The sequence below is a fragment of the Miscanthus floridulus genome, chromosome 15, assembly GCF_019320115.1.
Source record: "Miscanthus floridulus cultivar M001 chromosome 15, ASM1932011v1, whole genome shotgun sequence".
NCBI lineage: Eukaryota > Viridiplantae > Streptophyta > Magnoliopsida > Poales > Poaceae > Miscanthus > Miscanthus floridulus.
This window is the reverse complement of record NC_089594.1, coordinates 14,423,130-14,440,101: the sequence shown is the minus strand read 5'-3', so window position 1 is coordinate 14,440,101 and position 16,972 is coordinate 14,423,130. Positions and strand designations below refer to the sequence as shown.

The 16,972-nt window shown below is 49.7% G+C and overlaps 2 protein-coding genes across 2 annotated transcripts; both read right to left on the bottom strand.

Moving 5' to 3' along the window:
• Nucleotides 1–259: 259 nt before the first annotated feature.
• On the bottom strand, nt 260–1,169 carry LOC136507044 (uncharacterized). Its single transcript, XM_066501897.1, has 2 exons — nt 849–1,169; nt 260–379 (listed from the first exon to the last, which is right to left on the bottom strand). Exons 1-2 carry the CDS (start codon nt 1,167–1,169, stop codon nt 260–262), a joined length of 441 nt encoding a protein of 146 aa, XP_066357994.1.
• Nucleotides 1,170–13,880: 12,711 nt separating this feature from the next.
• Nucleotides 13,881–14,853, bottom strand: LOC136508727 (non-specific lipid-transfer protein 3-like). Its single transcript, XM_066503493.1, has 2 exons — nt 14,398–14,853; nt 13,881–14,261 (listed from the first exon to the last, which is right to left on the bottom strand). Exons 1-2 carry the CDS (start codon nt 14,745–14,747, stop codon nt 14,252–14,254), a joined length of 360 nt encoding a protein of 119 aa, XP_066359590.1. The 5' UTR covers nt 14,748–14,853; the 3' UTR covers nt 13,881–14,251.
• Nucleotides 14,854–16,972: the final 2,119 nt, after the last annotated feature.

Sequence of the window (16,972 nt, the reverse complement as noted above, 5' to 3'; positions counted from 1 at the left end):
GGATGGGCAACGGAGACATATTTGATAGAGATGCAATGGTCCTCGCAGAAGTCCCAGAAGTGATGGCCAGTAAACGTAGTTCCGAGATCGGTGATGATGCTGTTCGGTAGACCAAATCTGTGGATGATATCTTTGAAGAGCTCAACTGCTTTCTTTGTAGTGGCCGAGATGAGCGGTTTATATTCAATCCACTTGGAGAACTTGTTGATGGCGACATATACGTACCAGAAACCACCTGGTGCTGGTTTGAAAGGCCCGATCATGTCCAGTCCCCAGCATGCGAAGAGCCAGGAAGCTGGGATGGTTTGCAGCTCTTGCGCCGGCATGTGAATTTGTTTAGCAAAGAATTGGCATCCTTCACAATGTTGGACGAGGTCTTCTGTATCATTGATGGTTGTGGGCCAATAAAAACCGGCTCAGAAAGCCTTGCCGGCCAGTGTTCTCGAGGCCGCGTGGTTGCCGCAGGAACTAGAGTGAATTTCGAGAAGTAGCTTTGCTCCCTCCTCTTGGGTGATGCATTTCTGCAGTATCCCTTCCTTGGCACTTTTCCTCATCAAGTTGCCCTCCACCAACATGTAAAGCTTGCTTCGACGAACTAGGCATTTAGTTTCAGTCTTGTCGGCGGGTACCTCGGCGCTGGTGAGGTACTTGATGAATTGCTCCCTCCAATCGGTGACCGGTGAAGGTACCGCAAGTACCAACTACTCGGCAGGGGGAACCTCTTCGACTTCCTTATCTTCTTTGATGGATGGCGCTAGGAGATCTTGAACAAAGACCCCCAGTGGGATCGCGGCGTGAGAAGAGCCCATCTTGGATAATTGATCGGCGAGTTGATTGTGGTCACGTACCACATGGTGATACTCGATGCCGTAGAATTTTCCTTCAAGCTTCCTGATTTCAGCGCAGTATGCATCCATCTTCTCACTAGAACAGGACCAGTCCTTGTTGAGCTGGTTAATAACCAGCGCAGAGTCCCCGTACACCATGAGACGTTTGACACCGAGCTCGATGGCTGTACGGAGACCATGGAGACACGCTTCGTATTCCGCGGCGTTGTTGGAGGCCGGAAAGTGTATCCAAAGAACATAGCATAGCTTGTCCTTGGTCGGCGTAATGAACAGAATGCCCACACCAGCACCATTGATGTTAAGGGTGCCGTCGAAGTACATCACCCAGTGTTCGGGGCAAGTAGCGGCGATGGGCTCTTGGATCTCGGTCCATTCAGCGATGAAATCAGCAAGCGCCTGTGACTTAATGGTAGGTCTGCTTCTGAATTCAATGGAGTAAGTACCGAGCTCAACAGCCCACTTGATGATGTGACCGTTGGCCTCCTTGTTGCGTAGAATGTCCCCCAGAGAGAACTCAGTGACCACGGCGATCTTGTAATAGTTGAAATAATGTCGGAGCTTGCGCGACGTAATCAGGATTACATATAACAGCTTCTGTACCTGAGGATAACGAGTTTTGGTCTCATTAAGTACCTCGCTTATGAAGTACACCGGACGTTGCACCTTGTAGGCGTGCCCGGCTTCCTCTCGTTTGATGACAATAGCTGTGCTGACGACCCAGGAAGTGGCGGCGATGTAGATCAACAGGGTTTCGTCTGGTCTTGGCGCTGTCATGATCGGCGGCTTTGTTAAGAACACCTTGAGCTACTCAAAAGCTGAGTCTGCCTCCTCCGACCAGGAAAAGCACTCGAAGGCCTTGAGGAGCTTGAAGAAAGGTAGCCCTTTTTCGCCGAGGCGTGATATGAAGCGACTTAAAGCAGCCATGCAACCTGTAAGCTTTTGTATATCCTTGACGCATGTTGGCCATTTCATATTGGTGATAGCGGAGACCTTGTCAGGGTTAGGTTCGATGCCTCAAGCACTGACGATGTAGCCCAACAGTATACCGGATGGAACTCCAAAGATGCACTTTGAAGGGCTCAACTTCCATCGATATTTGTTCAAGTTGGCGAAGGTTTCCTCAAGGTCGACGATAAGATTATTGGTGGCCTTGGTTTTGACGACCACGTCATCAATGTAGGCTTCGACATTGCAGCCGATCTATTGGTCGAGGCACATCTAGATGGCCCTTTGATAAGTTGCTCTGGCGTTCTTGAGTCCGAAGGACATAGTTTTGTAGCAGTATGCACCAAAAGGCGTAATGAACAACGTCTTGATCTGGTCTTCTTCCTTGAGGAAGATCTAATAATAGCCAGAGTAACAGTCAAGGAAGGAGAGTAGTTCATAGCCGGCGGTAGAGTCTACAACCTCGTCTATCCGAGGCAAGCCGAAAGGGTCTTTAGGGCAGTGTTTGTTAAGATCAGTATAATCAACGCACATTCTCCATTCTTTTTTCTTTTTTCGAATGAGAATAGGATTTGCTAACCAATCTGGATGATACACTTCTTTTATAAACCCGGTGGCTAAGTGCCGTTTTATTTCTACCCTAATAGCCTCCTTCTTGTCTGGCGCGAATCGGCAGAGTTTCTGCTTGATTGGTTTGGCGGTCGGTGAGACATTCAAGGAGTGCTCGATCTTCTCCCGTGGTACCCCCGGCATGTCTGTAGGTTTCCAAGCAAACACATCAGCGTTGGCACATAGGAAGGAGACGAGCGTGCTTTCCTATTTGGGGTCAAGGTGAGCCCCAATCTTCAAGGTCTTGGAGACGTCATCGAGGCCGAGGCCGACCTCCTTAATTTCCTTAGACTTGGCGGAGGCACGAGGAAGCTCCAGCTCTAGGATATATGTCATCGGCAGGCGCTGTCTTAGCTTCGGTGACCACGCTAGCCATCTGGATGGAGAGGTCGGTGGCTTCGGCGAGAGCGAGACTCTCTATCTCGTAGGCATAGGCAACGGAGAGGTTGGCCCACAAAGCCAGGACTCCTACAGGCAAAGGCATCTTCATCACCAGATATGCGTAGTGCGGTACGGCCATGAACTTGGCCAGAGCTGGCCGACCAAGTATGGCGTGATAGGCGGTGTCGAAGTCGGCGATGTAGAAGTTGATATGCTTGACACGGTAGTTGCTTGCCGTGCCGAACTGTACTAGTAGGGTAATCTCTCCAAGTGGTCTGGATGCCCTTCTAGGTCCACACCCTAGAAGGAGGAGTTCAAGGGTGTGAGATCTATTATCGTGAGGCCTAACTCCCTTAGGGCCCTGGCAAAGAGTAGGTTCAAAGCACTGCCACCGTCAACGAGGACTTTTCTAAAGAGCACCTTCTAGACGGTTGCATCGAGGATGAGGGGGAAACGCCCTGTGTAGGGTATGTCTGCCCACTAGTCGGCCCTACTGAAGGTGATGGGGACCTCAGACCATGGGCGATAGCTAGGGTTGGCGGTGGTTTCCTCTGAAGTGACGGCGAGCACTCGTCGGGCGGCGAGCTTCCGTTCTCTTCTACTCTCAGTGGAGGCGAGACCCCCGAAGATGGTGGTGATCACCTTATCGTGGTCCTGAAAGGCATTGTTGTTGCCCCCAGGTGGTCAGTGACCTCTGGCTCCATCGTTGGCGTCGTCATCTAGCCTCTTGTCCTGGAACTCCTTAGCTAGGCCAATGCAGTCCTTCATCTTGTGTTTGGCGTTCTTGTGAAGAGGACACGGGCCGTCGAGGATCTTTTGGTACTGTTTGTTGTAGTTGCGCTTGGTGCAAGGTTGACTGACGGCGGCGACGATGTGTTCTGGCCAGCGGCGGTGATTTTGGCCAAGCCTGTGTCCTCCTGTCCGATCACGGCCGCTGTCGCGATGGTAGCTGCGGTCATTGGGACATCGGTCGCTGTGGCGCCAGTCGTCAGGGCGATCATCGTAGCGGTGAGACGGGCGATGAGTGCCTGCATCCTCATTGAAACGCACCTTGGCTTCCTCGGCATCGACGTACTAGTTGGTGGTAGTTATCATTTCGCCGATACCGGTGGGCGGCTTGCGATTGAATTTCGAGCGAAGCTCGCGATGGTGGAGTCCTCGGATAAAGGCGGTGATGACTTCAGCTTCTGTGATGTTGGGAATAGAGTTCCTCATCTTGGAGAAACATCGGATGTAGCTACGAAGGAGCTCGGATGGCTTCTGGTTGATGTGGCTGAGATCGTGCTTCGTGCCGGGTAGAGTACACGTAGCCATATAGTTGTCGGTAAAGACTTTCTTAAGCTCTTCCCATGATCCGATGGAGTCTGGCGCAAGGCTGGTAAACTAGCTCATGGCGGGTGGCGTGAGCATGACGGGGAGATAATTCGCCATGACGCTGGTGTCTCCTCCAGCAGCGTGGACGGCAGTGGCGTAAGCCTGCAGCCACTGAGTCAGGTTCATTCTTCCTTCGTAGGGCTCGACCCCGGTGATCTTAAAACCACAGGGCCACCGAAGTGTTCGGAGTGCCCTTGTGAAAGCTGGAGGCCCCTCAGGGTTGTCGACACCGCCGTCTGCGGCGTTGCGGTCGGGGATAGGCTCGAGGGCTGAGTCTGGGTTGCCGTACTCCTTTTCGTACTCCTAGCGGCGACGCACTTCGTCTTCATGGCGACCGAAGCGACGTTGCTCGATATGCTGTCGCGCATCCTAGAGGCTGCTGAGATGCACTCGAGCATCCTGTTCGACCTCCTGGTCGTGTTGGCGATGGTGTTCGGCGCGATCCCCTGGCTCCCCCCTAGAGAGGTAGCGACTGGTCGGTGAAACAGCTTTGACTAGGGCCACGATTGGATCTTGGCATAGCTGATCGGTGAATCATGCTCGTGGAGCATGAAGGTCTCTAGTCCTCGCGAATCTCATTGACCTGACAGTGAGCCGCTTTAAGCATGGCGGCGATCTTGGCGAGCTCGGGCGTTTGAGGGAAACGAGCGAGCTCATTGGCGGCTACTGCCAAATTGGTGCTTGGAGTCTTGAAGACGTCGTGGCCGTCAACGCGGAGAAATTCTTTGTCGAGGTCGCGGTGGAGCGGGAGCGGTCTTCCTTAAGAATCAGGCCGATTATTCCGAGCAGCCTCGGCCCTCGTTTTCTCACCGCTGCGCGCAGTTGACGTTCCGGTTCTCCCGAGCAATGCGCTCCTCCTCGGTTTCGCCGTTCCAAGGAGGGTTGTCGATACTGACGTTGAAGATCGCTCCACCCCAGAAGGGTGGAAGGAGAAATTGCTCGGAGAAGGTTTCAGCGAGGGTCTCCGTAGAGCCCTGAGACTCAGAGCCTGGAGTGTCTTCCGGGATGGTCTGGAGGGGCACCCCGGGGCTCTAGCCTATGTGTAGCATGTTGACGGCTGGCGGAAGCTCGATGGCGACCTGGTCGGCGAGTAGACGGGCGCAGTCCACCTGGTCGGTGAGTTTGCCGCTCAGGGCGTGTTGGTAAGCGACGACGGCGTTAGTGAACCCGAAGGGTAGGGCCGTAACCCCTGCAGTTTCCCGGGCAGCCTCCGATAGATCTAGATCGGAGGGTGGTCAACGCTGGACCAGAGTGTCTAGAGCTGATTTAGCGATGGAGAGACAATCGGCGAGCTTTAGTCCGACCCAATCGATGGACTCGATCAGATCGTCGTTGTTGATCTACCTCCTCTGGTAGCGAGGAAGCGGGCGGCAAGTCGTTGCTGAAGGAGACCTCAGAATCGGCTTCGAGATCGGATCTGCAGTTGCAGGTGCGGGGGTGGTCGGCACAAAACCGATCTGCTCTGGCTCGAGGAGCTCTCCGACTCCGTCAGCGTTGATGACCCACGAGATGGATCCGACCGTGAAGATCTGGCCGGGCTGCGGAAGGGACGAAGAGCCTACGGAAAAAGCCATCTTGTTCGACAAGGAAACAGCACGCACACCCCTACCTAGCGCACCAACTGTCGATAGAATATCGTCGGCAGTCCTTCGAGGGGTATCCCACGAAGGTAGATTGATCGGCAGAGGAGCGTGAGATCAAGAACAAGAAGGCAATAGCAACGGAGACACACGAGTTAGACAAGTTCAAGCCGTCAGTATGACGTAATACCCTACTCCTATGGTCTGTTGGTTTGTATTAGCTATCGTATGATATGCCGTGATTTTAGAGGGGGTCCCTGCCCGTCTTATATAGTCCAGGAGGCAGGGTTATAAGTCGGTTAGATCTGAGAGATAACCGGAAAGTAATAACTAATTACAGGAATCTTAGGATCATACGTATCCTAACAGATCTCGTAGTATCTTCAGGATATCTTCCCGGTGTCTTACGGGAAGCGCCGAGCAGAGTCGTGCCCCGCAAGGCTTCGTCTTGTGGGCTGGGCCACCCCTAGAGGCGCAGCCCATGTGGCCTGCCGTGGGTATCCGGGGTCGTACACCTCACAGACTTACATGAAAAAAACTCCTCCAGGTAAGGAGTAAAAACTATGGGACCAAACGGTTCACCCTAAGCTTCCACTACAATCAACAATGGGTATAAAGAGTCTTATCTAGAGAATCTAGTAGATTACACCAGCAGCAACACATTTATCGAGTTACAAACTTGGTATCAACTACAACTACAACTACAATCTTCTATAACAAAATGAATGACAACAACCAAATAGAGAAGTCACAGATTTTGTCCTCCTTCGGCATATCAATTCATATATCACAAACTACAGCTCTATTGTGCACGAATTTTGGTAGGCATATAGATCCACGAGTCCCCTAACCACTGACCAAGTTTTAGCTCAATCAGACTACGGTTCACCACCCAAAACAATCATATACCAAAACTGATCTATCCTAAAATTGTAGTAACTCAAACTGACAAAACTCTTTTTCAAATCTAATGCTCTGCTCAACCAATCCTTCAACCAACTGAACAGGTCATCCCACCAATTTTAGTGCTAATCCAACCACATTTGAGCCTCCGATCACCGGCCTAAAGATGGCCAATTAGAGCCATCACACGTCTGAATAGATTTGCTTCTCCTTCTTCCTCTCTTGTGTCACGTTGTGGTGTTCCTGTGTTCTACTCTCTCCACACTCTCTCTTAGCTACAACAGCTGAAGCACTAGAGGCTAAGGTTTTTTTACTTTACCTTCCAAGCTTGATCTCCACCCTTGATTCCAACTGAAATTAATAACTCACAAGAACAGGCCTCTGAGCCCGACTGTTTTATTGGGCTCAAGATCATCCTCTATGTGGAGGGACAGACCAACACTTTGTGTTGTCGCTTGACTGAGCTTGAGCCTGCACACGCATGTATGTGATACAACTGGTGCATACACTCTCCTCAACAAAAAAAAAAACACCCTGGTACATACACAAAATCACTAGTTTATTTTACATACAGAATTAATCATTCATTACACCTAATATTTATTATAGATCTTGGAATTTATTTGATTCAATTAAAGTAAGGTTTGGTTCAACCTAAATTAATAAATTTAATGAAAATAATTAGTTTATTATCATCTAATTTGGCAGATCCAGATAATCACACAACAAGTTATAGGTGGTGTTACCGCGGCATATATATGAGCATATTCGCTATGCCAGTATTATACACAGAGAAAGAGGCATGGACGCAGGCGTTTCGCCTACGCAGACGCGCGCCATACGTTTATACGTACGTATTGCTGTCGGTGGATGGCTACCCTTGGGAAGCTAGCCACCGTTGGCCGGCCGCCGTCGTCGGCGTGCTGCCAAGTGCCAACCTCCCCAACGCCACGCAGGTCGTGGTATTAATGGCGATGAGGCTCGTCGTCGTCGTGGGTTCTGCGGACTAAATTTCAGTCCATGTCATATTAAATTTTGATGTTAATTAGGAAGACTAAACATGAGTTAATTATAAAACTAATTACACAGTTGAAGATTAATTTACGAGACAAATTTATTAAGCCTAATTAACTCATTATTAGCACATATTTACTGTAGCACCACGTTGTCAAATCATGGACTAATTAAACTTAAAAAATTCGTCTCGTAAATTAGTCGTAATCTGTGTAATTAATTATTTTTTAAATCTATATTTAATACTCTATGCATATGTCCAAACATTCAATGAGACAGAAACTAAAATTCAGTCTAAGGAACCAACCATGCCCAGGTCCTGCCTACCTACCATCACCCAGCGGTCCCGTACACTGTAGGACACGAGTACTCCTACCGTCCTACGCAGGGTCGTCGTCTGCTGCCTTCTGCTCAATGATTGTTCTAAGGCTCCGTTTGGATGTAGATATTGAGCTTCTGGAATTGAATTGGGTTCCAATACCAAATCAGACTAGCTTTGAAAATGGGTTACAAAACCAATTCCATTGTTTGGATGCAGCTGATATTGCTAGTTGGAATCTAATGACATGGCAAATACCGATTCATGTTTGGATGGTTCATACGATGGAATTGGCAAATACACAGCATTTCTCCACAGCACCTGCAATCCAGCCCTCACGCCGCTCCTCCCATCGCCGGCGGTAGCTGTGCCGACCACAGCACGACCGAGCTGATAAGGAGCTCCCAACATCGTAGACCCTGGTAGAGCTGAGGAGGAAGTAGAAGCTCCCTCGATGCAGGCCTTTGTGGATCTGACGGGGGGAGAAGGGAGCTTGACGGGGAAGAAGGAAGGGCGGAGCTCGGCGAGGACCTGTGCACACCAAGTCCATTGGTTGCCGCCGCTGCTAGTCCTTCTCGCCATCGCGCCTGGGCGTTGCTCCCTGGCCGCGCCGCGCCTTGGCCTGGCCTCGCAGTCGCGCCTAGCCCACTGGCCGCCGCCGCCGCCGTTTGGTGGATGCGCCGCTCCTCGCCAGCCATCCCTGAGCAGATGCGCTGCTCCATGCCCCCGTGCTGCCGTGCAGAGGAGCCGCCTCCGCCACTACTATGGTTAGGGGCCGCCGCCGTGGTGCTGGGGCTTCGCCCGTGTGCCGCGTGTGGGAGGGTGGAAGCGTGGCCCCCAGCGGAGGAGCTTCGGCGAGGAGGATGGAGGGGCTGGCTGCAAGGGTACGGACGGGCCGGCGCCGGACATGGAGACGACGAGCGGAACTGGAGTTGGAGACGACGAGCGGAGCTGGAGGGGATGCAATTCCAGCCAATACGGAGGGTCTGGGCTCGGTATCGCTTCGGGCTCGCGCTAGGTGAAAGGAATGCCGAGCGGATACGAGCCCAGTTTCCAGACTCCAATGCCATGACCATCCAAATATGTGGAATTCGGGTCTGCCATTTCCAATTCCAATGCCATGGCCTCAATGCAGACATCCAAACGGGGTGTAAACTTTATTACACACTATGCTAAAAAAAACTTTATTACACGTACGAGAGTTCGCAGCTGCACGACTGCGGAGCTGCAGGTGGATCATGCACACAAGAGCTAGCGATGCATGATAGATCTGACCACCCAAACCAAATAGATCGAGGTAGTAATTGTGTCTGTTGGAGGCTATCCAATCTAATCTAATATATTTAGTTTCTGGGGGTAAAGTTTTGGACGTCACATCGAGTGTCACGCGGAGGTCGTATGGGATGTTCGGATACTGATAAAAAAAATAAATTACAGAATCTGTCAGTAAACCGCGAGACGAATTTATTAAGCCTAATTAATCCGTCATTAGCACATGTGTACTGTAGCATTTTATTGTCAAATCAAGACCTAATTAAGTTTAAAAGATTCGTCTCCAAATTAGTCGCAATCTGTGTAATTAATTATTTAATACTTCATACATATGTATCCTAACATTTGATATGACAGGGATCTAAAGTTTTAGGGTCAAAACTGAAATAATGCCATAGTTCATACACCCACGAAGCAATAAATTCTTCTAAAACTCAACCCTCATGTGCTGCCACGTCATCCTGTTTGACAACAGTTTGATCTACACCTCCCGCTGCCATCACTTCAGCTTCCCATCAACACATAACATATTCCAAACGAATACGGAGAGCCGCACATGTTATTGCCATTTGCCACATCCATTCATCTACCACAGTAATTATGCACCATGCGCATTTCCGTTCCTGCACAAAGTGGTTGAGGACGTGCTGGTAGTAAATGCTCTCTCTTCTTGTGGTTTTTATTGGTCATCAAAGGGCGGTAGGCCGGATCCAGAAGAAGCAAGCAGGAGCCTGCAAGTGGTGGCAACTGTGCGGGAGGAGACGACGGCGCACTACTGGCCATGGCGTCGTCGTCCATCTCTAGCAACAACGGCAGCTTCAGCTGGGCCGCCGCCGCCGATCAGCCGATGAGACCTGCTGGTTGTCTGCGGCCAGCTCGTCTGGGTCCTACACCGCTTCTGTGTCTGTGGTCAGCGTTAGTTCCCTCACAAACACAGGCCACGGCGGCCAGCAGTACCGTGCTGCGGCTTTCATGTAGCAGCAGCTCGTGGTCGAGCGAGGATGATGACGACGACATCAGAATGGCTCACTGGGACACTGGGTCACCACCGATTCGGACTGTAAGTGCTCTGATCCAGCATCCATCCCATGATCTGTTTCTGTTCCCTATTCACAAATTTGCACCGGCATTCAGCTAGATCCTCTCAGATATACAAGGATTGATGTATGTTATAACGAAGTTGAAACAAAAAATTTCAGTTGTAGTGCTGGAGCTCTAGCGATGAGGATGCAACACGCCACTAGGTCGAGGCCGGCACGTGGATGCAACACGCCACTAGGTCGAGGCCGGCACGTGGCCACGTGGGTGAGAGGCACTGCGCCGTTGAAGGAGCTACCAGTTACCACGCCGGCATCGAGTGAGATACGAGAGGAATGGGTGCCCAGAGGTGTGTGAAAAGATGTACATACATGAGATTCACTCTTCATTCTCCTCATGTGGCCATATCTACCTTCCCTCCAATCAACTGAGCTATGACTGGCATGGGGAGGAGCATCGATAACCTCATGAGGAAGGGGTTCGCCTGGGGCAGAGGAGCCAGCGACGAGAGAGTAGCCACGTTGGGGAAGGACCTTGTCGGGACCGGGAAGGACCTTGCCGGCAGTGGCGGAGCCAGCTTTTACTCAAGACTAGGGCCTCTAACAAGCTAAGAATATTGCACAGTACACATGATGAGATGAAAAAAAAAACTTATCTGTCTAGTGATGTGGTGCATTCGCATCTTCCATCGCCTCGTCAACGTCATTGTCCTCTTCATTGTCGAGATTCTGTAAATCCATCATCGTATTTCTAATTTCAAATCAATCCAATGAAATATTGAAACCGAAAATAAATTCAGTAATCACTAATCACTTAACTAGTACATAAACTAACCACAGGGGGGCAGCCGGGCAAGGGCGGCTGCGCGCCTGCGCTGGGTGGCGCCGGCAGGGGCAGAGCGCGGCCGGCTGGGTGGCGCCGGCGGCCGGCAGCTAGCTCCTTGCCTCCTCCCCTTCACTGGACGTCTGGACCTGGAGCTCGAGGGCAGGCGCGGCGGCCGCCGGCCGGGATGGGTGCCGCGCGGCGGCCGACTGGGTGGCGCGGGCACCGGCAGCTAGCTCGGTCTCCTCGGCTCCTCAGTCCTCCCCTCCTCGGTCAGCCCCTTCTCGTGACCTCGCGCAGTCGCGCCTCCTCCCGTGCGGCCGTGTGAGAGACGAAAGGAGACGCCGAGACGGACATGCCCTAGCTTTGCTTCTGGGCCTTCGATATTGGGCTAAAAAAAGACATGGGGTATGTACTGTTAGTGGGCTGATGATTAGGGCCTAGGCCGCAAATCCACCCCTGCACGGGGAAGGGTCTCATTAGGACGGGGAAGGGTCTCGCCAGGGGATAGGACGGGAGCTAGGGAGAGCATCCACACCGGGGAAGGATCTCACTCGTAGGCGGACAAACCTCACTGTGAGAGGCACGCCGCAGGAAAGGAGACCCGCCTGGGAAAGGGGCACACCGCCGCAGGGAGGGGAGTCACACCACCATGGTGAGGGGCCTCGTCGGGGGAGCCATGCTGAGGGAAGGACCTCCTAGGGACGGTGGATTATGCAGGCAACATCGGATGTGCACGGACGGACACGATTCCTCTTGCGTGCTAGGAGGAAAACGATACCAAGTGTCAATGGAGGGCCTATAGTAGGGTCCGCGGAAAATGAGGGCTGGGAGGGAGATTTGATGGGCCTCTCGTTTTTAGGATTCTAGTAGAGCTTTTTTTTTCTGGTAATCAAATTTGGTTTTAAGGGCTCAAGTAGGGGCCCTGCCGGAGAAGGCACCTCTAATTATAGTAAGAGTTAGATACCGACTCTTAGATCCATCTCATCCTATATGCGCCATATGTTATTTACATATTTTCTCCTGTCAAGAGAGATGGATAATCCATGCCTATCATACACTTTTGTATTTACAAAGAGCTTAGCTTTTCTCAATTTCTTTTCCCGCTAGTTCAAAGGTTTTTGGCATCTCTCCCCTCCACGTGGTATCTGAGTTTTTTTTGCGAATTACACAAGTACAGACGCAGACACTTAACACGCACGCACACTCACCCCTATGAACACACTTACGCAAACCTTATCCCTATGAGCGCCTCGCTGTCGACGGGAACGTCGCCTACCACTAAAAGCACAATGCCGTTAAATCCTAGAATAAATCCGGGAAAATACGAGCACACATGTCAAGTCGAGGACTTAACCTGGGTGAGCAGGTTCCACCACAAGGAACCTAGAAAACTGAGCTAGGCTCGGTTCGCAGCTTAGAGTTGTCCATTAGAGATGCCCTAAGTATAGCTAGCGCCCTGTTTAGAATATTACCTTTTTTTAGTAACTGTTTACTGTTTAGAATATAACCTAGACCAAGATCGAGATCAGGCTTGAGAACGCATAATGGTCCTGGCCTATAGACCGTTGGGCTTTAAACGATACCATACGGTTTGTTTTAGGGAAAAACGATACCATATAGGTGAAATGACTCGCTTGAATATTAGGCCCCAAAACGTATACTGACCAAACAGAATTGGGCCTTAAATGGGCGATTAAAACAGCTATGATGCCTCCGTAGGCTAGGAATCCCATGGATCATTAGGGTGTTGGCCCATGCTAAAGCTATGGCATGCATATGCATCCAGTGGGCCATAAACAGGCCTGCGATACAGGCCCATACACAGCCCAATTAGTGCATTCACCGACCACTCGTTTTCCATGTGTTCACGTGGCATCGACATCGACTGGCAGTCTGGCACTCAGTGCATGTTGACAAGGTGACGCTTGCCCAATTCAGTCAAGTGCATATGCCGGCTCGGTGATAGGCGGACTGCTGGAAGAGCTGATGTCATTAGTGTATGGCAATTTTAATTCTTTTCGTTGTGTGGCAATTCCTAGAGATTGTAATAGGGTTGCACATGAGTGAGCTGCTCTTGGGTGCGAGTGTGTCGAAGGAGATGAGACTTCGGTGATCTCACTCCCAGAACATATTCATATAATTGTTACTGATGAACAATCAGCCAATGAGTAATGAAAAGAAACCCAATTTCAAAAAAAAAAAAGGCGACGCTTGCCACAACAAGTTCCTCCTGGCTATACCGTTGGTCAGCCAATAAGTCATCAGTCCTTCCAAAAGCTTGTTTAATTTTTCTTCCCTAATCGACATTATTCTCTCTCAACTACCATTCTCATGTAACTTTTGAATTAGTGTACTGAACACACCTAGGGTGGATTCTTGTCTACTGGTTCTGTGAATGCTTAGAGAGGTAAGGTTAAATATGAAGATACAATTGAGGATTTCGTGTCAAAGAATATAAAAACCAATGATGATGCTCTTTAGGGGAGTGGCAGGAGAAGTTAAAAATTAAAGATATTGGTAAGATAGATTTGTCCTTTACTCCTTTGGCATTAATGCCTATTATAATTATTTTTATTAAAAATGTATGCTGTTATATATGATGGAATAATCTTATCTTTTATCTTTCACTCCAGGCCATAAAATCCTAGGTCTATATAGTATAAATCCTAGGTCTAATGAGCAAATAGTCGCGTGTATATATTACTTGAACGCCGCATCACTCATGATGACTCATGGATGGAAAACATCATGCATATATAGTACAATATATAATGGACACAAAAGCTAGTAGTATTCATATTCATTATTCAGAAACCTGTGCCAAAGCAACAAGCTTAAAGGCAGTAAACGAAAACAGAGATGAGCCAACAAACCCAAGGACGACATTGAGTGCTGCTCTGCTAGCTAGCCTGCCAGCTACACACACGTAGTACGAGGTACACGACGACAGCGACAGAGGCCGTGTAAACCAAAGGTAGTAAATAGTAAATAACTAAACGGAGTGATCACCTTGATCCTACTCCTTTATGTATCTATCTCATCATCATCATCCATGGAGTCATGGACATCTGGCATCTGCTACGACAACGACTGCATGATGATCGCCATCCAACGAGCATGCATGCTACTTCTTATATGATCGATCAGTTGATCCTGCATCATGCACATAACACGAAAGATATCATCAATCCATGGTTAGCACTTCAGCTACCAGAAAATTACTCATCAGTGTGCATGCATGGATGCATGGACATTAATTAATGGACAGTGGGCTCTCGGTCCTACGTACTTGGAGCAGTCGACGTTGGGGCTGATGGGCACGCCGACGGTGACGCCGCACTTGCCGGGGATGCTGGCGGCGTTGCCCATGCTGGCACCGCTGCCGCCGAGCCTGCCCGTCATGCTCTTGAGGCAGGCGCAGGCCGCCTGCCTGTCCCCCTTGGACGACGCGCGGCTGTTGAGCGAGCGCACCCCGTTGCAGCACGCCGCGGAGGGGGACGACGCGGTGCCCATCGCGTAGCTGAGGCACGGTGCCACCGACGAGGTCACATCGCTGCAGCTCACCGCCGCCGATGCCGTCTTGGATGCTGCCAGCAGCGCCAGGACCGCCACCGCGGCGACCAGGGCGAGGCGAGCCATTGCAGGACAGAGCAGTGGGTGATGAGCTGCTGGTGTGTGGTAAGTGGAGTGTAGACTGTAGATAGTGTGTGGTGAGGAATTCTAGCTAGCTGTGATGGATGGAGCAAGGTGGTGCAATGGGTAGGGTATAAATAGGGCCTTGGTAACTCATCACTTGGAGAGTGTAGTACTATATGTGTGTTAGCTGGAAATCTGATGATGTGGGCCGGCCGGCCGGCTGGCGAGCTGATCATGAGTGAGTGCAGGTGCAGGTGCAGGTGCAGTGTTACTGCAGCGGCGGTGGTTGAGCACGCACCAACCAGGGGAGCGTACGTTTGATGAGATGCGATGCGATGCGACGAGGAGATGAATGCATGCACGTGAACCTGCTCGTTTGCATTCGGACTTTTGGTACGTACTAGAAACAAAAGCCTGCGCCAGCCCTGTGGACTGTGGTGCCTGTGACTGCCCCCTGCGCCAGCCCTGTGGACTGTGGTGCCTGTGACTGCCGGCCGGGCACGTACACGATGCAAATGTGTATGGTTGCACTGTGGACACAGCTAGCTGCAGCACGATGGGATATATATGTGGACAGTCTTTCCCATGCTACGAATACGACGCGCCCGTGAGCCGTGACGACACACACGCTACGTACCCTTTGCTTGCACGTACGCATGCATGGGGCCTTGGGCTAGCTCATGAATCCTCGCTCGCTCGGTCGATCTGCAACGCACGCATGAACAGGTAAGACGTGTTCAACTTTGGAACTACGCTACACATACTGCTAGGCTAGCTGAATGAACGTATGGCAACACGTACGGATGGTCGACCCAGACTATTAGCAAATAACTGTACATACTGCGCATGCAATAGATCCATAGAATTGCAGTTGTTGATAGATATAGAGCAAAGCAAAAGCAAAAGACACTATTAAGTTCTCGCCTTTATTACATTAGCTTTACTTTGCATTGATGAACGGGTGTAACATGCATGTTCGCACATCTTGATGGTAGCCTGAAAATTCTGGTGAGGTAGTTGCCAGCCATGCATGAACTAACTATTGTACGTTCTCTCCGTTCCACGAAGGGGAAGAGTACATTTTTAACATTCTAAACTTGTCTCAACCCATTTCTATTCATTCTCTCCAACCTTGCACTCACCCGTCTCACACTATCTATCCACCCAATCCCTTGACCAACCTCCCTCCCACAACTGCTTTTAGCGCCTTGCATTGATCGCATCGGTTACGAGGACTTACAGTATTTCTAAGATTTTTTTTCTCAACTTAATTCTCCTAAATCCTTATATAGGCACCGTTAGGAAAATTCACGTTTCCAGTAGTGAGGGGTACATTCGAACAGAAAATAATCATATATAAATATTTCTCTTCATCAACGGTTACCATATCTCAAATAATACATAGGATGGACTATAGGCATTTTAAATTTAAAAGGGGGAGGGGATAATTTAAGATGTTCAATAAGAGGATTGTTGGAGAGGATGATTTTTGTTACATAAACCTTATAAGGCAGTATTCGCCTCCTTTAATGATTAGGAAGTATCTTGCAAAGAGCTTTTATGTAGTAGTGTTAGTTTTAGCTCTAGAGAGACTAATAACAGTGCACTTTTCGAGATATTGGTAGTAACCGAGGGCAGTGATGCCAGTTGTCTTCATAATTAATTTTATTGAAATTAAGCTATAAATCATATCTTTGCGTGGGACGGAGGGGTCACATTAAATTAAAAGTCCCGTCATATAAATAGGAATGGGAACCACACTTTCTTGGTATGGTGGTACAGAAGGGAGGATACCATGTTACCTACTAGTACTAGGTTTATTAATTTCAATTGTGCCACAAGTTAGTGGGCGTATAAGAGCATCTTCAAAAGTCTTTCTAAAATCTACTCTTTAAATCATTATTTGGAAAGTCATTTGAATATACATTTGTACCCTCCAACAGTTTTGCTACACTCACCGTAGCTATCCACCCAATCCCTAACATCTCTAACCATATATAGACCACCAATATATCCATCCACCAGCACAACCTCTCTCTCTCTCTCCCACACCACCCAATCCCTTGACCAACCTCCCTCCCATAACCGCTTTAGCGTGTTGCATTGATCGCATCAGTTACGAGGACTTAGAGCATTTTCAAGATTTTTTCCGAACTTAATTATCCTAAATCCATATACAGGGTACATTCTAACATAAAATCATCTCTAAATATTTCTCTTCATCAATA